Genomic DNA, 20,003 nt, shown 5'->3' with positions numbered 1-20,003 from the left:
TCCGGCTAATCTCTGAAATGGCTGGACCGATTTTGACGGAACTTTTATTGGCAGGTAGCTGATGTAATAAGGAGTAACTTAGGCTACTTTTATTTTAGAAAAATAAAGTTAAAATCATGCAGCTAGTCATCCATAAAAATATATATAAATTCAGTTACAGAAGGTCGCAGTATGAAGAAGCTGGCGTTTGCAACACTTCCGGTGATCTTCCACCTGGGCATGACGTCAGCCTGGACTGTCCTGACCACCATCCTGACAGCCAAAGCTGTCGCCATCGGCCTGGCTCTCCTTGTATTCAAGATCGCTGCCAGTTCAGCCAAGGTTTGTGCCTAAACTACACTCGGGAGCAATAGTATAGAACCACTTACTTGCAATTCCGCGCGATAGTTCCAAATAAGTGATTCCATGCTTTTGCTCGCAAGTGGTGTGATGTGGATGTGTGGTGTGACAAGAATGGATAAGATAAAGAATGAATACATTAGAGGAAGTATGAAAGTGGCACCGGTGTCAGAGAGGTTGAAGAGTAATCGTCTATCATGATATGGACATGTAATGCGTAGGAACGAGGATAATATTTTAAGAAAGATGTTACAAATGAATGCGGATGGTTATAAGGGTAGAGGAAGGCCGAAAAAGAGATGGATGGACTTTGTGAAAAATGATATGGTAAGAAAGGAAGTAAATAACGCGATGACTGCGAACAGGGATGAATGGAAACAGATGATGATGATAATGCTCGCAAGTGTAAATTGCAAAATGATAATTATAGAAGAAATAGTAGTGAACAGGTGCTGTTTGCGGGGACTGGTCTGTATGTGTTACGAACACTGATTAGACTATTTGTTTTTAACAGCATATGCTGGTGGTCACTCTATTCTCCCAAGTTTGAATTTAAAAATTTATCTGTATTAATCTAAACATGAATAATATTGATTTGAAAAGAATACGAGCTGAGTTTCTTGTCAGTTCTCATCTTGAAATCATTCCGGACTGACGGTAGATTTGACATATCAAAAGAGTCTGTAATAGACCTACATGAATAAAGATATTTTGAATTTTAATAAAAAAAATGAAATCACTGACTAATATGTACTATTACTGAAATTATATATAATAGTATACGTCAGTACCACAAAGCAAAAAATCTAGGTTCATTATGTCTGATGTAGACAGAAAGTGGTTTGCAACCGACTTACAAAAAGAAAAATTCAAATCCACTTTTCTTTATTTGTTTGTTTTAATGTATCTTACCATAGAAATTTATTCTGTGTGCACTGATTTTAGATAGTCGCGAGTTCGATTCCTCGCACGATACAAACACTTGCTATTCTATTCTATTCTATTCTATTTATGAGTGTGATTGTTTGTATCGGTCTGGGTGATATTGTATTTATATATATATAATTTTTTTTTCTGCAACTGCAAACATAGTAATGTAGGTATGTATGTATTACTTATTATAACATACGTGTATAATGTAACAATAAACACACACAAATTTATATATATATATATATAATGCTATTTAAGACGTTTTCTTCATGGCTTTAAAACTATAACATAATCTACGAAAATAAAATAAAATTATTAAATAAATGATGATAAAATAAATACATAAAACAAGCGTCGAACTCGTGATTGGACCTAAAAAATATAACGATGATTAGACCGAATAGGTATCCACTGAACCATAAAATCACTTTCATTATGTCTCCTAAACGAGATATATACGTCAGAAGAAATATTACCAAGCGAGAGTCGCGACCCAGAACCAGATGATGATCTGTAAATTTAACTTGGATAGACTTTGTATATTATGTACAAAATAAAAGTGAAAAAATGATAATGTACATTTCATTTATTTACTCAGATTTTGTACACATTAAAAGTATACAAAATCAATGTGAGAAATGAAAATATACACATTAAAAGTGTACAAAATCAAAGTGAAGAAATGAAAATGTACAAATAAAAAGTGTACAAAAATAAAGTGAGTAAATGAAACGGTACACATTAAAAGGGTACAAAATCAGAGTGAATAAATGAAAATGTACACATTAAAAGTGTACAAAATCATAATGAAGAAATCAAAATGTACAAAATCAAAGTGTACAAGGTATACGTGAATTCCGTATTTTTTTTATAGCATATATACAAATGAGTTTGTGACTCACCTGATGGTGAGTGATTACCGCCGCCCATGAGCACGCGCAATACAAGTGTGTTGCCGGCTTTTATGAAGGAATAAGCTCTTTTCAATATAGTGTCGGAAATACAATTGCTGGAAGATGAGTCCACAATGATTGTACGTGGCAAAAAGTTTCTGGAAAAACAACTCTACGTAATACTCCCTAGTATTATGTAGAGTTGTTTTTCCAGAAACGCCTAGTAGTTGAATATTGACCACAGACTATATAGCAATAAACTAAACAGTATACTCGTATATACATGTGTGTCAATTACATGGGTGTAATTTTTTATTTATTAAATATATCTTTTATGCGTAATTAAAAATAGATTTTACCATTTTGCTCGCCTTCTCTATATCTTATTAATTTTATATTTAAAAGAGCAACACGCAAGTTTCTTGCTCGTTCTTCTTGTGATGAGACAGCTTTCCGAATGAGTGGTAGATTAAAAAAATGTAATGACTATTCAAAAGTGCTTCAATGTAAGTTTATTTGAATAAAAATGATTTTCTATTCTATTCTATATTATAAATGCGAAAGTATGTCAGTATCTTGTTAATCTCTCACGCAAAAAGTACTGAATGGATTTTGATGAAACTTTACAGTAATATAGCTTATATATCAGAATAACACAGGCTAAAATATCAAGCAAGCAAAGAAGGGGGCATGGCTAGTAAATTATAAAAAAAAAAGTGTGCGAAATAAAACTGCCTCGTCCGAGCAATTATCGTAAAAAGGGTTACAAAGTTTTTACTTCACGTGTTAACGTAGATATAATAATAATAATAATATCTCAGGACAATTCACACAGCGCCATCTAGTCCCAAGCTAAGCAGAGCTTGTGTTATGGGTACTAGACAACTGATACAAATACATGGATACATTTTTTTTTGTAAATAAATACATATTATACATAGAAAACACCCAGACCGATACAAACGATCATACTCATGAATACAAATGTTTGTACCGTGCGAGGAATCGAACCCACGACCATCGGATAGTAAAGCGGTGTGCTAAACCACTAGACCACCGAGGCTGTCAAATATAAATATTTGGATTAATGAATGGACCAAAAACCCATTAGAAACCAGAATTCTATTAAACCGTACTCGTCAGCCCATTGACCTATTTCAAAATAAGATGATTATTAACGAAATGCCTTCACTTTTTATAATTTCACTGTGACTAAATAAAAAATAGCAATTTCACTGCGCATACAAAAAACCAATTACGAACCTATAAGTTGCGTAGACAAAAAAAATATAATACGGTGCGTGTTTATAAAAGAAGATCTACTTTATCAACAATTTAAAAGCCAATGTCTGAATGGAGGTGATAATGTAATGCGCTTCTAAGAAAAAACGTACTTAGCAACCGTGCGAAAGCTACTGTCTCTATGACGGCGAATCGCGATTGTGAAGTGACCGTACGATGTTAAAATCAAAATATCTTTATTCATGTAGGTCTATTACAGACTTATGATATGTGAAATCTACTGTCAGTTCGGAATGATTTCGTAATGAGAAAAACTAACAAGAGTGGATCGATTAATTAATTTAACATTCAGTAAGACTATTGGCAATTTGACCACTGACTTTTAAAATAATGAGAGTATATATGCGTGTATGTAAAATACATGTTAGTATGTAATGTTTTTTATTAATATCATTTATTTTTATACATAATTAAAAAAAAAGTTAACATTGTTCACTCTCTAATATAAACTATAAGTGTGCGTAATTTCAAACTCCTCCGTCAGCTCAATGTCCATAAAAATGGGTACAAAGTTCTTCAGAAAATTCTAACCTTCTATATTTTCTGTATCATAAATCGCTCATCGCTCTCAGTCAAGCCGAAACTGAACAATGTAATTGAAATCACATTGTCAGTCCTTTTTGTAACATACAAAAACCATAACGAAACCGAGTGATAGAGGTTCATAAAACTGTCTATATATATATCTCTGGATATCATACATTCTTGCCACGAAGAACTACAGTTTAGTTTATGGCAATACCATCCATAGTGCCTGTGTATGAATGGAATGTATGTGAGAGATTAATGGAACAACGCATAATAAAGGAATAGGATTGTAGACTACATACCAGGAGTATCCTGACATTGAGGGTGATGCAGCTGGAATCGAGTCATAACGCGAGTTTCAAGTCGTTTGTGGCCCGAGTCCCCACCAATGCTGCCCACCTTCATGAAGGAGGACTACTGGCCGAAGGGTGTGGTGTATCGGCGATACCGTGGCAGAATACTATCATCAGTGCCGTGATCACACAGACAATTTATATTTCTTTTCTTATAATTATATTACTCATATGTATATTAGTCTGTAAGGTATTTATAATATGGGACATTAGCTGCCTAATTGAAATAAATAAAAAAATAAATGTTAAATATGTACGAAGTACATACAAGTATTTAATATTTATTTATTTACTTATATTTACATATAATAACAGTCACAAAGTGACAATAAAAAATATAATAATTCTAATAACTGTAAAAATTAATATATAAAAATGCACAAAGAGTTTGTGACAGTACCATTGCAATGTTTTTAAAGATCTTTTTATTCTATACCAATATTAGACTATAAAAATAACTATTTGGACGTATGGTCTGCAACTGTGGGGCAGCAAGTGCAAGTGATTCCAACAAAAACATAATCCAGCGTCAACAAAACGAGATCTTAGAAACAAGTATCATGGTACAATTTTTTATTGCCAGGTTTGGGCTTTTGTCAGATGCTTGGACCTGTAGCACTGCGACCTACATAGATCTGTTGTGCTCGCCCTTTTTCAGAGTTCGCTACCTAGACCCGTCAGGGACAAGAATTGAAGGATATTCTTAGGAGCGATGGTTTTTAACTCCTCAGGATAGAGTGTAAACTTTACAAAGGAGATATTACGTTTATGCATGAGTGGGCTTACAACCACATAGGATGTGTTGTGGCACTTCCTCTTCAGTTTGGCAAAATCTGCAGATTTTTATTGCTTGAAGTACACGAGCACCTTGAAATAGCAACAGTGAAAGAGGAAATTCAGAGTTTGGCAGCCAAATACAAAGAACCGTTGATCCACCACCCTAACGAACTTGCTCGACAACTGACCATGGAACAGTATATGAGATGACTACAATGCCGTCAATCCTGGAACTAGAAGATGTTTTTTACCTTTTCTACCGAACTAGAAGATCGTCAGTAGCTCTAGGATGCAGATGAGTAGAAGTTTCAAATTCAAATTCAAAAATCATTCATTCATGTAGGACATTTTAGCCGCTTATGAACATCAAATTTTTACATTATAATTTTATTTTTTTCCCTACCGTCCAGTTCGGTATATAGATCCAATTGAGAAGAACTGGCAAGAAACTCAATTGAATTACTTTTTTTTTTAAAGCCAGTTTATTTACAATGTATATTTATATAGGTGTCTAACATTAAATGAAAATTCAGTGCATGAACAACTATTGCCATGCACACTCGTCATTCAAGTAATCGTTTAGTGAGTAATAGGCTTTGCTCAGTAAATATGATTTAACAGATGTTTTGAATTTATTTAAGGGTAATTCCAACATATCCTTTGGTATCTTATTGTAAATTTTTATACCTATTCCCATAAAAGACCTATTAACTTTTTCTAAACGATACTTGGGGACAGCAAGTTTGTCTTTAAATCTTGTATTAATATTATGAATATTGCTGTTTTTTGGAAATAAGTCAAGATTTTTATGAACATATAGGATATTTGAATATATAAATTGAGAAGCAACGGTGGTTTCCAATAGGAAGCCACTCTGCATAACAGCATCAAAGAACAGACTTGCTCATAGTCTTAAGACTGATCCGAAATATCCTCGAAGGAAAAAAGTCACTATTATTATATTTAGTACTAGCTGTTTCAGTCGCGTGAAATTTATCTGTCTGTCTATCTGTCTCAATTTCAAGCCAAACCTACTGAACCAATTTAAAGTAAATTTGGTACACAGGTAGTCTAGACTCTGAGACATAGGCTACTTTTTAATGCGAGAAAAGGACTGTAAGAGGATGAAAGGGGAGATGAAGGGTTGTATGAAATTGTATCAACATTTTAAAACTATGTAGACGCTTGAAAAATTTTTTTTTTTTATACTACTATGGTGGCAAACAAGCATACGGCCCATCTGATGGTAAATGGTTACCGTAGCCTATGGACGCCTGAAGCACCAGGGGTGTCACGTGCGCGTTGCCGACCCTTAAGAAACCTTAATATACCCTTCTTGAAAAACCCCATGCTGTAGTCTCGTGAGAAAACCTCGGCAGGAAGTTCATTCCACAATCTAAGTGTACGCGGGAGGAAGCTCCTCTGAAACCGCACTGTCCGAGACCACTTAGGTTCCAGCGTGTGGGAATGAATTCCGATTGGCGAGCGGTGCGATGGTGAAAGGTGGCCGTAGGCATCATGTCGAACAATTCCTCAATTCCTTCCTTTTTTAGGATATAAATAAATACAACATTCAAAGTTGTTAAAAATTCCCTTTAGATTATTGGATATATTTTCTTTATTTAGTCAAGGTACGAGCACGCCTAGATTCAGTGTAATATTATTTCTGCTTCCTACTTCATTTAATAGCAAGATACAGTTTCTAAGGAGTTTTGATCGGATTTGTACGAGTGAAGTGGTAGAAGAGCAGCTTGACTGTCCGTCTGTCTGTATATGGTCTGATTGAAGGCTTAGAATGACTTCCAACCATTTTCTTTAGTCATAAGTTTGTTCCTGAAAGATTGAGCCGTATTTTCCTACGCTTATATATTTAAATTTTAGGTTTTACGCCGCATATTCCGTATCCTAAATTATCTCCTATTTTGGAACCGTCAGAAACAAACTAGGTCTTAATCTGAATGAGTTGGTGTATGGTTACTTTTCCATGGTTTTTACGGTTTGATGGTTTTGACACATAGCTTTATCTGCGATGATCGCGGGTTCAGTTCCTCGAACGATGCAAACATTTGTATTCTTAACTATTGTTTGTATAGGTCTGGGCGTTTTCTATGTATTTACAAAAGAACATCTAAATATTTATATCAGTTGAGTACCTATAACACATGCTCTGCTTACCGTGGGTCTAGATGGCGCTGTGTTAATTGTCCAGGGTTGTTTATTCATCTGTTTGTTAAAGAGATCTATACTCGCAAACTTTCGCATTTATAATATTAGTATGATCTTGAACTTTCTGATCTTGTTACCTAGCACTCATTGTCATCTTATTCTAACGTGTCAACAAACTTATTTTCAACAAGTTTTTAGTGTATTCCGCTACGCTTGGCCAGTTTTAGCAATGTAGATAGCTTCCATTTTGAAATTACAGACAAAAACCCACTTCCGTGGCAAATTGCAACGAAAACTCACACTTAAGTAGGTTGCTTGGTTACTTTCGGTGTCACATTGCAAAAACGTACGCTTCTCACAGTTTTTTTGATGTTTCAGTTTTTATCCTTTTACACTCTTCACTCGGTTATTATTGGGAACAAATTAAACAATTTTACGACACAGTAGGTGTTCATTGAGAGTCCGACGTTCAGATGTTAGTACTTACGTGTCTTGTATAGACATTCAATTTCAAAGAAAGAAATTCAAAGGAGATATTAAATTTTTCAATAATTATGATATTAGTAAATATTGTGGAAACCTTTTTCAATAACTACTTATTTTAATGTGATGTTTTTTTTTTCATTTTTTTTTATGGATGATAATGGAATGATGCACCCACCTGTACTAAGTTTTACGCTGGCGGGGCACCGGTAGATGATTGATATTTTTGTCATGATATTTAATAATAATATCTATTTTTTTTATTGGATGATAATGGAATGATGCACCCACCTGTACTAAGTTTTACGCTGGCGGGGCACCGGTAGATGATTGATATTTTTGTCATGATATTTAATAATAATATCTATTTTTTTATTGGATGATAATGAAATGATGCATTCACCTGCACTAAGTTTTACGCTGGCGGGGCACCGGTAGATGATTGATATTTTTGTCATGATATTTAATAATAATATCTATTTTTTTATTGGATGATAACGGAATGATGCACCCACCTGCGCTAAGTTTTACGCTGGCGGGGCACCGGTAGACGATTGATATTTTTGTCATGATATTTAATAATATCTATTTTTTTTATTGGATGATAATGGAATGATGCACCCACCTGCACTAAGTTTTACGCTGGCAGGGCACCGGTAGACGATTGATATTTTTGTCATGATATTTAATAATAATATCTATCTTTTTATTGGATGATAATGGAATGATGCATTCACCTGCACTAAGTTTTACGCTGGCGGGGCACCGGTAGACGATTGATATTTTTGTCATGATATTTAATAATAATATCTATCTTTTTATTGGATGATAATGGAATGATGCACCCACCTGCACTAAGTTTTACGCTGGCAGGGCACCGGTAGACGATTGATATTTTTGTCATGATATTTAATAATAATATCTATCTTTTTATTGGATGATAATGGAATGATGCATTCACCTGCACTAAGTTTTACGCTGGCGGGGCACCGGTAGACGATTGATATGTTTGTCATGATATTTAATAATATCTTTTTTTTTTTTTATTGGATGATAACGGAATGATGCACCCACCTGCGCTAAGTTTTACGCTGGCAGTTCACCGGTAGACGATTGATATTTTTGTCATGATATTTAATAATATCTTTTTTTTTTTATTGGATGATAATGGAATGATGCACCATGTCTGCGCTAATGGTATACGCTACGGGCACCAATGGATGATAGGATGAGCATGAGGTCAGGTCAGTTAGCACCTAGTCACAAACTTACCAGGATCTTATTATCTTTATCATAATGGTTACCAGAAGGAACCTCGTGGAGGTCAACCTGACATGGTACATTGCTAGCAATGGAGTCTACAGCCCACATTAGTAACATTCCCCTTCCCTAATTGTGTCTATTATAATAAACAATTACAATATAAATCGTCTTTGTTTGAAATGAAATTAATTTTAAACATTTTTAAAATAGATGACCTCGGTGGCCTATCGGTTGACCACACCGGTTTACCTCCGATGATCGCGGGTTCGATTCCTACTCCTAATTCAAACAGCGCCATCTTGTCCCAAGCTAAGCAGAGCTTATGTTTTGAGTACTAGACAACTGATATAAATACATTTTTTTGTAAATACATATTTACATAGGAGGGGATTGTTAGTTATGCGGACTCACGACGAGCAATGTACCATATCAGGTTGACCTCCACGCGGTTCCCCCTGGAAACAATCGTGATAAATTTCTGATGAATTTGTCACGATGGACTAACTGATCTGACCTCATGCTCATCTTATCATCCTCCACTGGTGCCCCGCCAGAGTAAACCGTTAGCGCAGGAAGGTGCATCATTACATTATCATGCCAAAAAAAAATATACATAGGAAATATACAGTAGACCGATGCAAACAATATTACTCATGAATACAAATATTTGCACCGTGCGAGGAATCGAACCCGTGACTATCGGAAGGAAGGCGGTGTGCTAAACCGCTAGACCACCGAGGCTATCATATAATACATATACTAGCTGTCCCGGCAAACGTTGTTTTGCCTTAAAATAAAAAAAAAATTGGGGTGGACTACCCCTAACATTTAGGGGGATGAAAAATAGATGTTGGCCGATTCTCAGACCTACTCAATATGCTCACAAAATTTCATGAGAATCGGTCAAGCCGTTTCGGAGGAGTATGGAAACGAAAACTGTGACACGAGAATGTTATATATAAGATATGTAAGTACTTATGTACATATAAGTACAACATATAAAATGTAAAAGAGAAATCGAAAAAAGTGGTTTTATTGCGTTTGAAATGTATCACAAAATTAAGATCGGATTCAATTAAGGAAGTGATTGAAACGTGTACACTCAGCCGCATATTTTAAGTTTATAATATACTAGCGGCCCGCCCCGCGCGCCCCGCATTGGTGCAATGCTCATACTAAATATCAGGGATGTTATGGATATGGAATATCAGATACGGATACGGATGCGGATATAAAATTATTTCGGATTATCGGTTAGTTTCGGTTGCGGATCTTATTTTTTAAGGAATATCAAAAGTAATACAAATAGCTATTAAAATGGTTACATAACGTGTCTCAATGAGGCTCCGTACCTATCCGATATTATCCGAAACTTTTATTTCGGATTCGGTTACGGTTACGGATATTTTTTATATCGGATATCCGACAGTTACGGTTACGGTTACGGATATTTTTTAACAACGTTTCTGAGGACATTCTGTATATACCCTCCAATCGATCCCCCATCTAATTCAAACGGGGATCGAAATTACGACGGCCTGAGCCGAAGTTCGAACCCCTAGCGGTGCACTCAGACTAAAGTCGTATCCGTCAGGCAGGAGTTGGTCTTCAGCCGCTCCATAAGTCCTTCCGCGGGTTTTGAGTGCCATCTGCACTCGCCCCTAACGTCCAGTGAAGCTGTAAAGGCCAGCTGAAGCCAACAGCATTAGAGTAGTCCGTATAACGGGTGTATCATTACATTGTCGTCCATAAAAAAAATATCTACACAAAATATGTCATTGTGGGTACGTACTCCCAAAAAAATCGAGTAATGATTTTTTATTTTGATTTTATAGCTTTCATTACTTAGGCCAGCTGCGGCCAACAGCATTAGAGTAGTCCGAAAAAAAAAGACATCCTGTACTATGTAATAATTATATGTATATAGATTATTTTATCGTATAATATTTATATGAAGCCGACTGTACCTGCTTCCAAGTAATCAAAAACCTTTAATACATTCGTTTTGAGTCTGCGGACGTTGAAAAAATTATCCCATACCAAACTTAATCGCCTACATCAATATGAAAATTTGTTTTACTTGTTGTAACAAAGTGACTGGCAGAATTTATGTGTTAATATTGAATCTGTACGCGTACTATTATTTTATTTTAACCAACTTCCAAGACCGTGGTGTGTGGTAACGTCTTTTTTTTTTATTTCTTTATTAGAATAGAATAGAATAGAAAATGTAACAGCTAGTGTAACAGCTTAGACCACATCATCACTTAACATCAGGTGAGATTGCGGTCAAACGCGCTAAAATTATGATATAAAAAAAAATCATCTATTCAAATAAACTTACATTGAAGCACTTTTGAATAGTCATTACATTTTTTTTAATCTACCGCTCGTTCGGAAAGCTGTCTCATCACAAGAAGAACGAGCAAGAAACTTGCGTGTTGCTCTTTTAAATAATTTTATTATTACTTTACATTTTTAAGTTTAAGTGTGTGAATACAAACCACCAATTAGCACTAATTCAATTAAATACTCAAATATAAAAAATATTGAATATATAACCAACTGGTTAAACAATTATAATAATAATAATAATCTCAGGACAATTCACACAGCGCCATCTGGACCCAAGTTAAGCTAGCTTAAGCTTGTGTTATGGGTACTAGAGAACTGATACATATACATAGATATTTTTTTTTTGTAAATACATACTTATTACGAGTATACATAGAAAACACCCAGACCGATACAAACAATCATACTCATGAATACAAATGTTTGTGCCGTGCGATGAATCGAACCCGCGACCATCGATCGTAAAGCGGTGTGCTAACCGCTATACCACCGAGGTCGTCATATTAATTAATAAGAGGAAATCAGTCATAGTGATTAATTTAACTTTAATACACAAAAACAATGTGTGCATATGGCGGACTTAATACCACGCGTCGTTATGTACCAGGCAACGATGAGTGGTGCAGAGAAACGTCAAAAAAAACCTCCAACGTAAGATTATATGATATTTCACTCGACCCCCTCTCCCCCTTCAACGTCTCACGTAATTTATAGGTGATCTGAAATTAATAGAGTTTTTTTTTTAATATTAAATGTAGTGTTATTATGGATTTCTATATAAATAACTAATTTTAAAATTGAAGCTTTTGGTCTTTGTGACAATTGTTTTTTGACATTTTTTTCTTTCACAGGTGGCATCATACTTCACAGCGTGGAGGGTCAAGGACCATGGTCAACATGATTACTCCTACATACCGCACCATGAGCATTTCGAACACCATGGTATGTACTTAAGGTCTTCTTACAATTTTTTTTAAAGCATGATTAAGGAATGGTGCACCCGCCTGCGCTAACGGTTTACGCTGGCGGGGCACCTGTGGAGGATGATAATATGAACATGAGGTCAGATCAGTTAGCCCAACGTGACAAATTCAACGGGAATATATCACGATGGTTTCCAGGGGGGACCACGTGGAGGTCGACCTGGTATATTGCTAGCTATGGGATCATCAGTCCACATTACTAACAAACTCCTTTCCCCACTCATTTACTATTATATAGTGGCTTATTAATAATTAATAATATTTCAGGACAATTAACACAGCGCCATCTAGTCCCAAGCTAAGCAGAGCTTGTAACAACTGATACAAATTCATTTTTTTGTGTAAATACGTACATAATATACATACAAAACGCTTACAACGATATAGACAATCATACTCATGAATACAAATGTTTGTAACATGCGAGGAATCGAACTCGCGACTATCCCGTAAACCGCTAGACCACCGAGACTGTCATACATGTGGTGGATTTAGAGTAATTTTTTTTATGGATGATAATGTAATGGTGCACCCGCCTGCGCTAACGGTATACGCTGGCGGGGCACCAGCGGAGGATAAGATGAGCATGAGGACCTAAACTGGACCGATTTAGATGAAGTTTTGTATGCATATTTCAATGTATTGTAAATATAATTAGAACCGGTAGATGGCGCTGCTCTTCAGGACAGGTCGAAGTCTGCCGGGCCTACTATTGGTATAAAAATAAATATATAGAGATGAAACGGATAGTTGATGTGCCGGATACCGATTACCGAATATTCGGAAAAACCTTCATGTCGGATACCCGAATATCCGGCGGAACTAGGGATGCCAACTTTTTTTGGCCAAAAAACTGGTTTGAAAGAAAAAAAAAGTATTAGGAAAAAAAATAGAAAAATGGTAGAATTTAAAGAAAATGAAAGAAAGAAAATTGTTTGTTTGGTACACTGAAAATAATTTTTAAAATTTAATTTATATTAATAATTAGAGTACCAACTAGGTCAATTTGAATTTGGATTTTAAGAAAAATGTCGTATTTATCTAAAATGCATTATCCGGCCGGATACTCGTTTCTTATCCGGTATTCGGTCGGATTTAAAATTTGAACCGGATAGGTACCGAATATCTGTTACATCTCTAAAAAAAATAACTCAATAGTGCGATTTTATTAGTTTAGTTATTACTTACATGTAACCTACTAACCTTGTAACATTATGGAATGCAATAGACAATGGTAAATGGATTAAAAAACTATGAAATACAGTCTTTTTTACTCTGTGGTATTTGTTTTTTGCAGGTCATCACAGAGGTATAAGAGATTTAGGTAAGATATCTGTAAATACATCAATATGGTTTCTTTTATAAGCAATTCCATTATGTTCCATGTGGTGAGTAGGTTAGATTTCGACGTATCTTATTAATCCTTAACTACTTTTTTTTTTATTATATTTGTATGTCTATTGATTTTATTATCACATTTTTTTTAATTATAAATACATTATGTAGTACATCAGCCGCGATAATTAGGGATTGTGCATTAATCACGTGAGGCTTGAAAGGGGGGGGGGGGTCACGAAATATCACAAGGGGGTGGGGAAGTGTAAAAAAAACAACCTGCAAGCTAGTTTAGACATTTTTATCATGGTCCTTAATTTCAGAGTAAAATAGAATTATGGTTCATACCTGTATTTAAAGATGATATTCTAAAAATTTTTCGCAGGGACTAAAAATACACGTGATGTTGGGGAGACGGGGGGGGGGGGCGAGGTTGTCCTACACCTCACTACGTCTCACCAATGGGGGAGGGATGGTTGAAAGATGCTAAAAAAAATCACGTGATTAATGGATGGCCCTTTACATAATATAAAACAAAGTCGCTGTCTGTCTCTATGTATGCTTACATCTTTAAAACTACGCAACGGATTTTGAAGCGGTTTTTTTAATAGATAGAGTGATTCAAGAGGAAGGTTTATATGTACAATACATGTACACCCGTGCGAAACCAAGGCTAGTAGCTCGTTAATATATAAATATGTTTTATTGTATACATAAACATACAACATAGACAAAGAAAAGAGGCAACAATTATTCTTTTTTATTTACTTTGATTGTTTTTCCGTTTATATATATTTTCTATGTATATTATGTATGTATTTATAAAAATAAGTCTATATATTTGTATCAGTTGTCTAGTACCCATAACGCCCAATTTACATTCAGCCCGAGTGGGCAGGGAAGTGAGCAGAGCGAGAGTGTAAACACGATACTTCCCATGCCACTGGCACTGCCACTCGCGCTGCCCGGCGCTCCCTCGATTGTCGGTTTTTCGTGCGCGAGACAAAGGACTGGCAGCGCGAGTGGCAGCGTGTTATTACATTCAGCCCTCTCGCTCAGTTGTCGCCCGGCTATATTTCCGGCAGCGCGAGTGGCAGGGGAAGCGGCTGAATGTAAACGTAGCATTATATATTTAGAAAAAAAATTATCTATGTATTTATATCAGTTGTCTAGTACCCATAACACAAGCTCTGCTTACCGTGGGACTAGATGGCGCTGTTTTAATTGTTCAAATATTTTTTATTTACGTTTTACTTTGACTGTAACTTCCAGAAATCCATCCTCACTCGTACCACGGGCAGTCCTCATACAGCCCCAGCTGGTCTCCACTTGACGCGGCCGTCTCTGCCTCCAGTTACAAGTCAGCGTCCTACCAAGGACCTTACAGCGAGCAGGAGTACGCTCCAGGGTCCAGTAAATCACTTGATCACACGTATGGTTAATATATCTTTGTAATTTATGATTAATGCATCTTCAAATATAATGGTGATAGGGATGGGCGATAGTTATCGATGGTGTCGTAAAACATCGATTTTAAGATCGATATATCGGAAACATCTTTGTAACTTCTAATAATTAATCACTCAATATATTTCTCAAATATGATGTTAATAGGGATAATCGATAGTTATCGATGCTTAATCGAAAAATAACGATTTTAATATCGATATATCGGATACATCTTTGTAAAATCTAATAATTTTCCACCTAATAGCATCTTCAGGTAATAGGGATGGTTGATATTGAAAGAAAGAAAATTGATTGTCAACTATTATTAACATATATAAAAACAAAATACATATACGTACATATACACACATACATTACAAAACATATCTAATTATATATTCATCGATGCTATGTCGAAAAATATCGATGTTAAGTTCGATATATCATCATAATCATCAATGCTTTGTCGATTTTAAGATCGATATATCGGATATAATTTTGTAATTACTAATAATTAATAACGCGATAGATTTCTTAGATATGATGAGTATAGGGATAACCGATAGTATTCGATGCATTATCGAAAAATATCGATGTTAAGATCGATATATCGGAAACATCTTTGTAACTTCTAATAATTAATTACTCAATATATTTCTCAGATATAATGTTAATAGAGATAATCGATTTTTTATCGAAAAATGTCGATAAAATCGGCCAATTAAGTTCTCGATAAAATAAAAATAAGACAAAAAAATTAAGAACATAAAAATGCGAGCTTTCAAAAAAACCCCTAGCGATATAACGAATCGATATGAACGTCGACGTTTTTCTAATATCGATCATCCCTATATGTCTATATATTTATATATATATACGTGTTATAAAAATAGTAACAATGCATTAACTCTATATAAATAATTTATAGCTTGTTTATGATATATAATAAATTGTATAAAACTTTATTTTTTAATTGGTGTGTAAAAAAATTGTATTACACTTTTTTTTATATGTTTGTATATAAGTAGATATAATATTATATATGTATTGTTATACGTCTATTAGATGATATATAAAAAGTCTAAGTTGATGAGATTTGGAGTTAGGACGAATAAACACAGAGATAATATCGAAATGATTCATATAGGACATTTTTCAGTCCCCAATACTACATACATTCAACGTCAATGAAGATTTGTCGCACTTTGCCGACATATAGGCAAAGTAAGACGATAGACTAGGTAGATATGACATATCATAAGAGTCTGTAATAGACCTACATGAATAAAGATATGTTTTTATTTGATTTGAATTTTAACGAGTGAATACAATAAACACAATTCGTACTTCTATTAAAAATAGATTTCGACATTCCTCATCTTTAAAGTCCATTTTTCAGTTTCTGTTAATTAAATTAAATTAATAAATTAATTTAATTTTACGCATAGCGTACCCGTGATCATGGCCGTTGAAACACTGCCCAGATATCGGGAACTCAACAAAAATAAAACGTGGTAAGATCACGTGATTTACTAATCACACTTATACACACAGTTTATCTACAAGATATATTTTTTTGTTGATTTTGTCGTGTAATGTTATGTCAGGTGTATTGTGACGGTTTTGTCAGTAATTATTGTTATATCCCAGTGCAGTTTACAATGGGCATAATTGTTATTATTAATAATAATAATAATCTCAGGACACACACAGCGCCATCTAGACCCAAGTTAAGCTAGCTAGAGCTTGTGTTATGAGTACTAGATAACTGATACATATACATAGATTTTTTTTTTGTAATTACATACATATTATACGTAAACACCCAGACCGATACAAACAATCATACTCATGAATACAAATTTTTGTGCCGTGCGAGGAATCGAACCCGCGACCGTCGGTCGTATAGCGGTATGCTAGACCACTACACCACCGAGGCCGTTATTATTTTGAAATTATATCTAACACTGACATCAACTTACCTATTATCACTTCTAGTCATCGTGTTAACTGACGTAAAGTTAACGCGTTTTAATATACTTTAAAGTTTAAAAAAACAGGGTTAGTTGTTAAACGTATAAACTGAAAACCAAGTATAATTCTTATTAATCTAAACCTTCAGGATAGAATAAATAATATTTATTCAAATAAACTCAATACAAGCACTTTTGAATAGTCAAATCTTTTATTCAACCACTCAATTGGAACGTGAACTCATTACGAGAAGAATGAACTTGCGTGTTGCTTTTTTTTTAAATACTAGCTACTCGCCACGGCTTTGCACGGGTGTACTTGTATTACATATATAAACCTTCCTCTTGAATCACTCTGTCTATTGGTAACCACTTCAAAATCCGTTACGTAGTTTTAAAGTTTTAAGCATATATAGGGACGGACAGACAGCGACAGCGACGTTATTTTATACTATGTAGTGATTTTATGAGTGCGATATATATAAAACTATCATAGCACTATCTATCAACTATCAATTTTTAGGTTAAGTATGGTTGTTTTGTTTACATTTAGTTAAATACATAAACCCACAGATAGAGTATAGTTAGATCAATCCGGCCGCACTCGACCGGATTGATGGAAATCCGGTCGGATCCGACCGGATTGAAAATGAGGCCGGATTGCAATCCCTAATTACTAGCTGCACCCGCGACTTCGTCCGCGTGGATTTTTTTTTAAATAAAAGAATTTATAATGCAATGATATATATTTTATTCAGTCCGTAAGTAAAAAAAAATACTTCTTAGGTAGATTATGTTTAGATTTATGAATACTAATGTAAAGTAATAATAAAATTATTTAAAAGAGCAACACGCAAGTTTCTTGCTCGTTCTTCTTGTGATGAGACAGCTTTCCGAATGTGCGGTAGATTAAAAAATGTAATGACTATTCAAAAGTGCTTCAATGTAAGTTTATTTGAATAAATGATTTTCTATTCTATTCTATTCTACTGGATTTCGGTTTGTTATAAACTTTACGGCTAATTCTGTATAGTAGGTACGTAGATACACAAATCTAAATAGACGTATAACATATAATAATATAAATAATTATATATATAATTTAAAAAAGCTAGAAAAACAAAGTATAATATAATATTTATTAACTACTAACTAATAATTTATTAAATATGTACTTAGAAAATGTAATTAATTATATTATTTAATTTATTTATAATTTTTATTATTAACTACGTAAAAATGTTACTGTAATAAACATTTATATATTTAATTAATATTATTATTAAAGAATAATTATAAATAATGTAACTGAAACTAAGAGAGTTGAGTGAAATGATAAGAATAATTTAATCAGTTTTAATTATAAACCAATACATTTAATCAAATCAAAAATTTCAAGGTTTAAAACTAAACAAGTATTTATGTTAGAAATAATATCATTTCATACTTGACTGTCTGTTTGTTTACATAATATTACATATATATGTATTAATTAAATATTATATTAATTATTTTGTAAATATTGGCAGTAGTAGATAAATTTTAATGTAGTATCACTAATTTTACAATAATTTATACTTACATGTATTACTTACATACATTACTCCTAAAACATGTATGACTACGTATGTAGTATATGTATGATCACAGCTTAGTAGTTTAACTACCCCGACTTGACCTAAAGGACCCGAGTACAAATCTGGATAATAACAAAAATTTGTATAATTTTATATTTGTAACAAACTTTCTAAAATTTAAGTAGCGCAAGTTACTCCTTATAACATGAGCTATCTGCGAGTGAAAGTCCCGTCGAAATCGGTACAGCCGTTTCCGAGATTAGCACGAACAAACATACAGACAAAATTTTTATGAATTATATTTTGTAAGTACCGTATATACTTTCACATGTATTTAATGAAAAACTATTTATTTGATATTTTAAACAATTTTCTAAATACCGTTATACTTTCCTATGTAAGGTATTTATGAAAAGCTATTTTAAAACTGAAACTTAAAAGGACGCTTCTTTTTTATTTATTTGTATAGATAACTACGTTCATTATAACGTCAACAGTTGACATTGACTCAGTCTACCCCATCTGGGTTATCAGTCGTGAAGGTAGATAAAGAATATTTCTATTACTTATACAAATATAGTTAAATTCTAACAATAAATAATTAGAGTAAATAACAAGATAGATTTTTGTAATACTAACATATTTTTTATATGTATTTTATTCATAATATATGACTATTATGTTTATATATTAATTTTACTATCATTATTAACTTTTGTAACTAAATATGTACTTAGAATGGTAACGGTTAAAGCTCAGTTTAGCTTGGATGCTTACAAATGGTTTCATAAAACGTTTCAATGAGTAGTTTAAATGGAATTTGTTTAAAATATACATTTATATGTTTAAATTGTTCATAATATAGTAATAAGCGACTTAAGTTTTTGGAAATGTCATCTTTCAGGTTAGACAATGAAGAAAAGCCCTGCCCTAAGGATTGACGTTTGAGAATGAAATAAAAACATATATATATGTATATGATAGAACTATATATGTATATGACAACATTATACAATGTGCGCTGTGACATGGCGCGGGTGACAGTTTCATTATCGTTTCGTTTCACTCTTAAAAGTTGCCGCGATTTACAAATTATGACCTAGTATTTCAGCTGTACTATATTCGTAATGTATTGAATTATTAATCTCTATGTGATCACTTTATTCTCTTATTTGAATTTAAAAATTAATCTGTAATATTGTAAACATGTATAACATTTATTTGAAAAAATACGAGCTGAGTTTCTTGTCAGTTCTCATCTCGAAATCATTCCGAACTGACAGTAGATTTGACA

The 20,003-nt window shown here is 33.8% G+C and overlaps 1 protein-coding gene across 1 annotated transcript in view; it reads left to right on the top strand.

Moving 5' to 3' along the window:
- LOC131855357 (uncharacterized) overlaps positions 1-19,650 on the top strand; it is a gene marked incomplete at its 5' end in the record, with an annotated part of 28,550 nt that extends 8,900 nt beyond the window's left edge. Inside the window, 5 exons of the mRNA XM_059206614.1 lie at positions 155-321; positions 12,244-12,334; positions 13,673-13,699; positions 14,983-15,142; positions 19,614-19,650. Of these exons, the coding sequence (XP_059062597.1) occupies positions 155-321; positions 12,244-12,334; positions 13,673-13,699; positions 14,983-15,142; positions 19,614-19,650 (482 nt within the window). The remainder of the gene's footprint in view (positions 1-154; positions 322-12,243; positions 12,335-13,672; positions 13,700-14,982; positions 15,143-19,613) is intronic.
- Positions 19,651-20,003: the final 353 nt, after the last annotated feature.

Source organism: Achroia grisella, unplaced genomic scaffold, assembly GCF_030625045.1.
Source record: "Achroia grisella isolate CSIRO2021 unplaced genomic scaffold, CSIRO_AGI_Agris_v1 utg1360, whole genome shotgun sequence".
In the NCBI taxonomy this organism is placed as follows: Eukaryota; Metazoa; Arthropoda; class Insecta; order Lepidoptera; family Pyralidae; genus Achroia; species Achroia grisella.
This window is presented reverse-complemented; position numbering and strand designations above follow the sequence as displayed.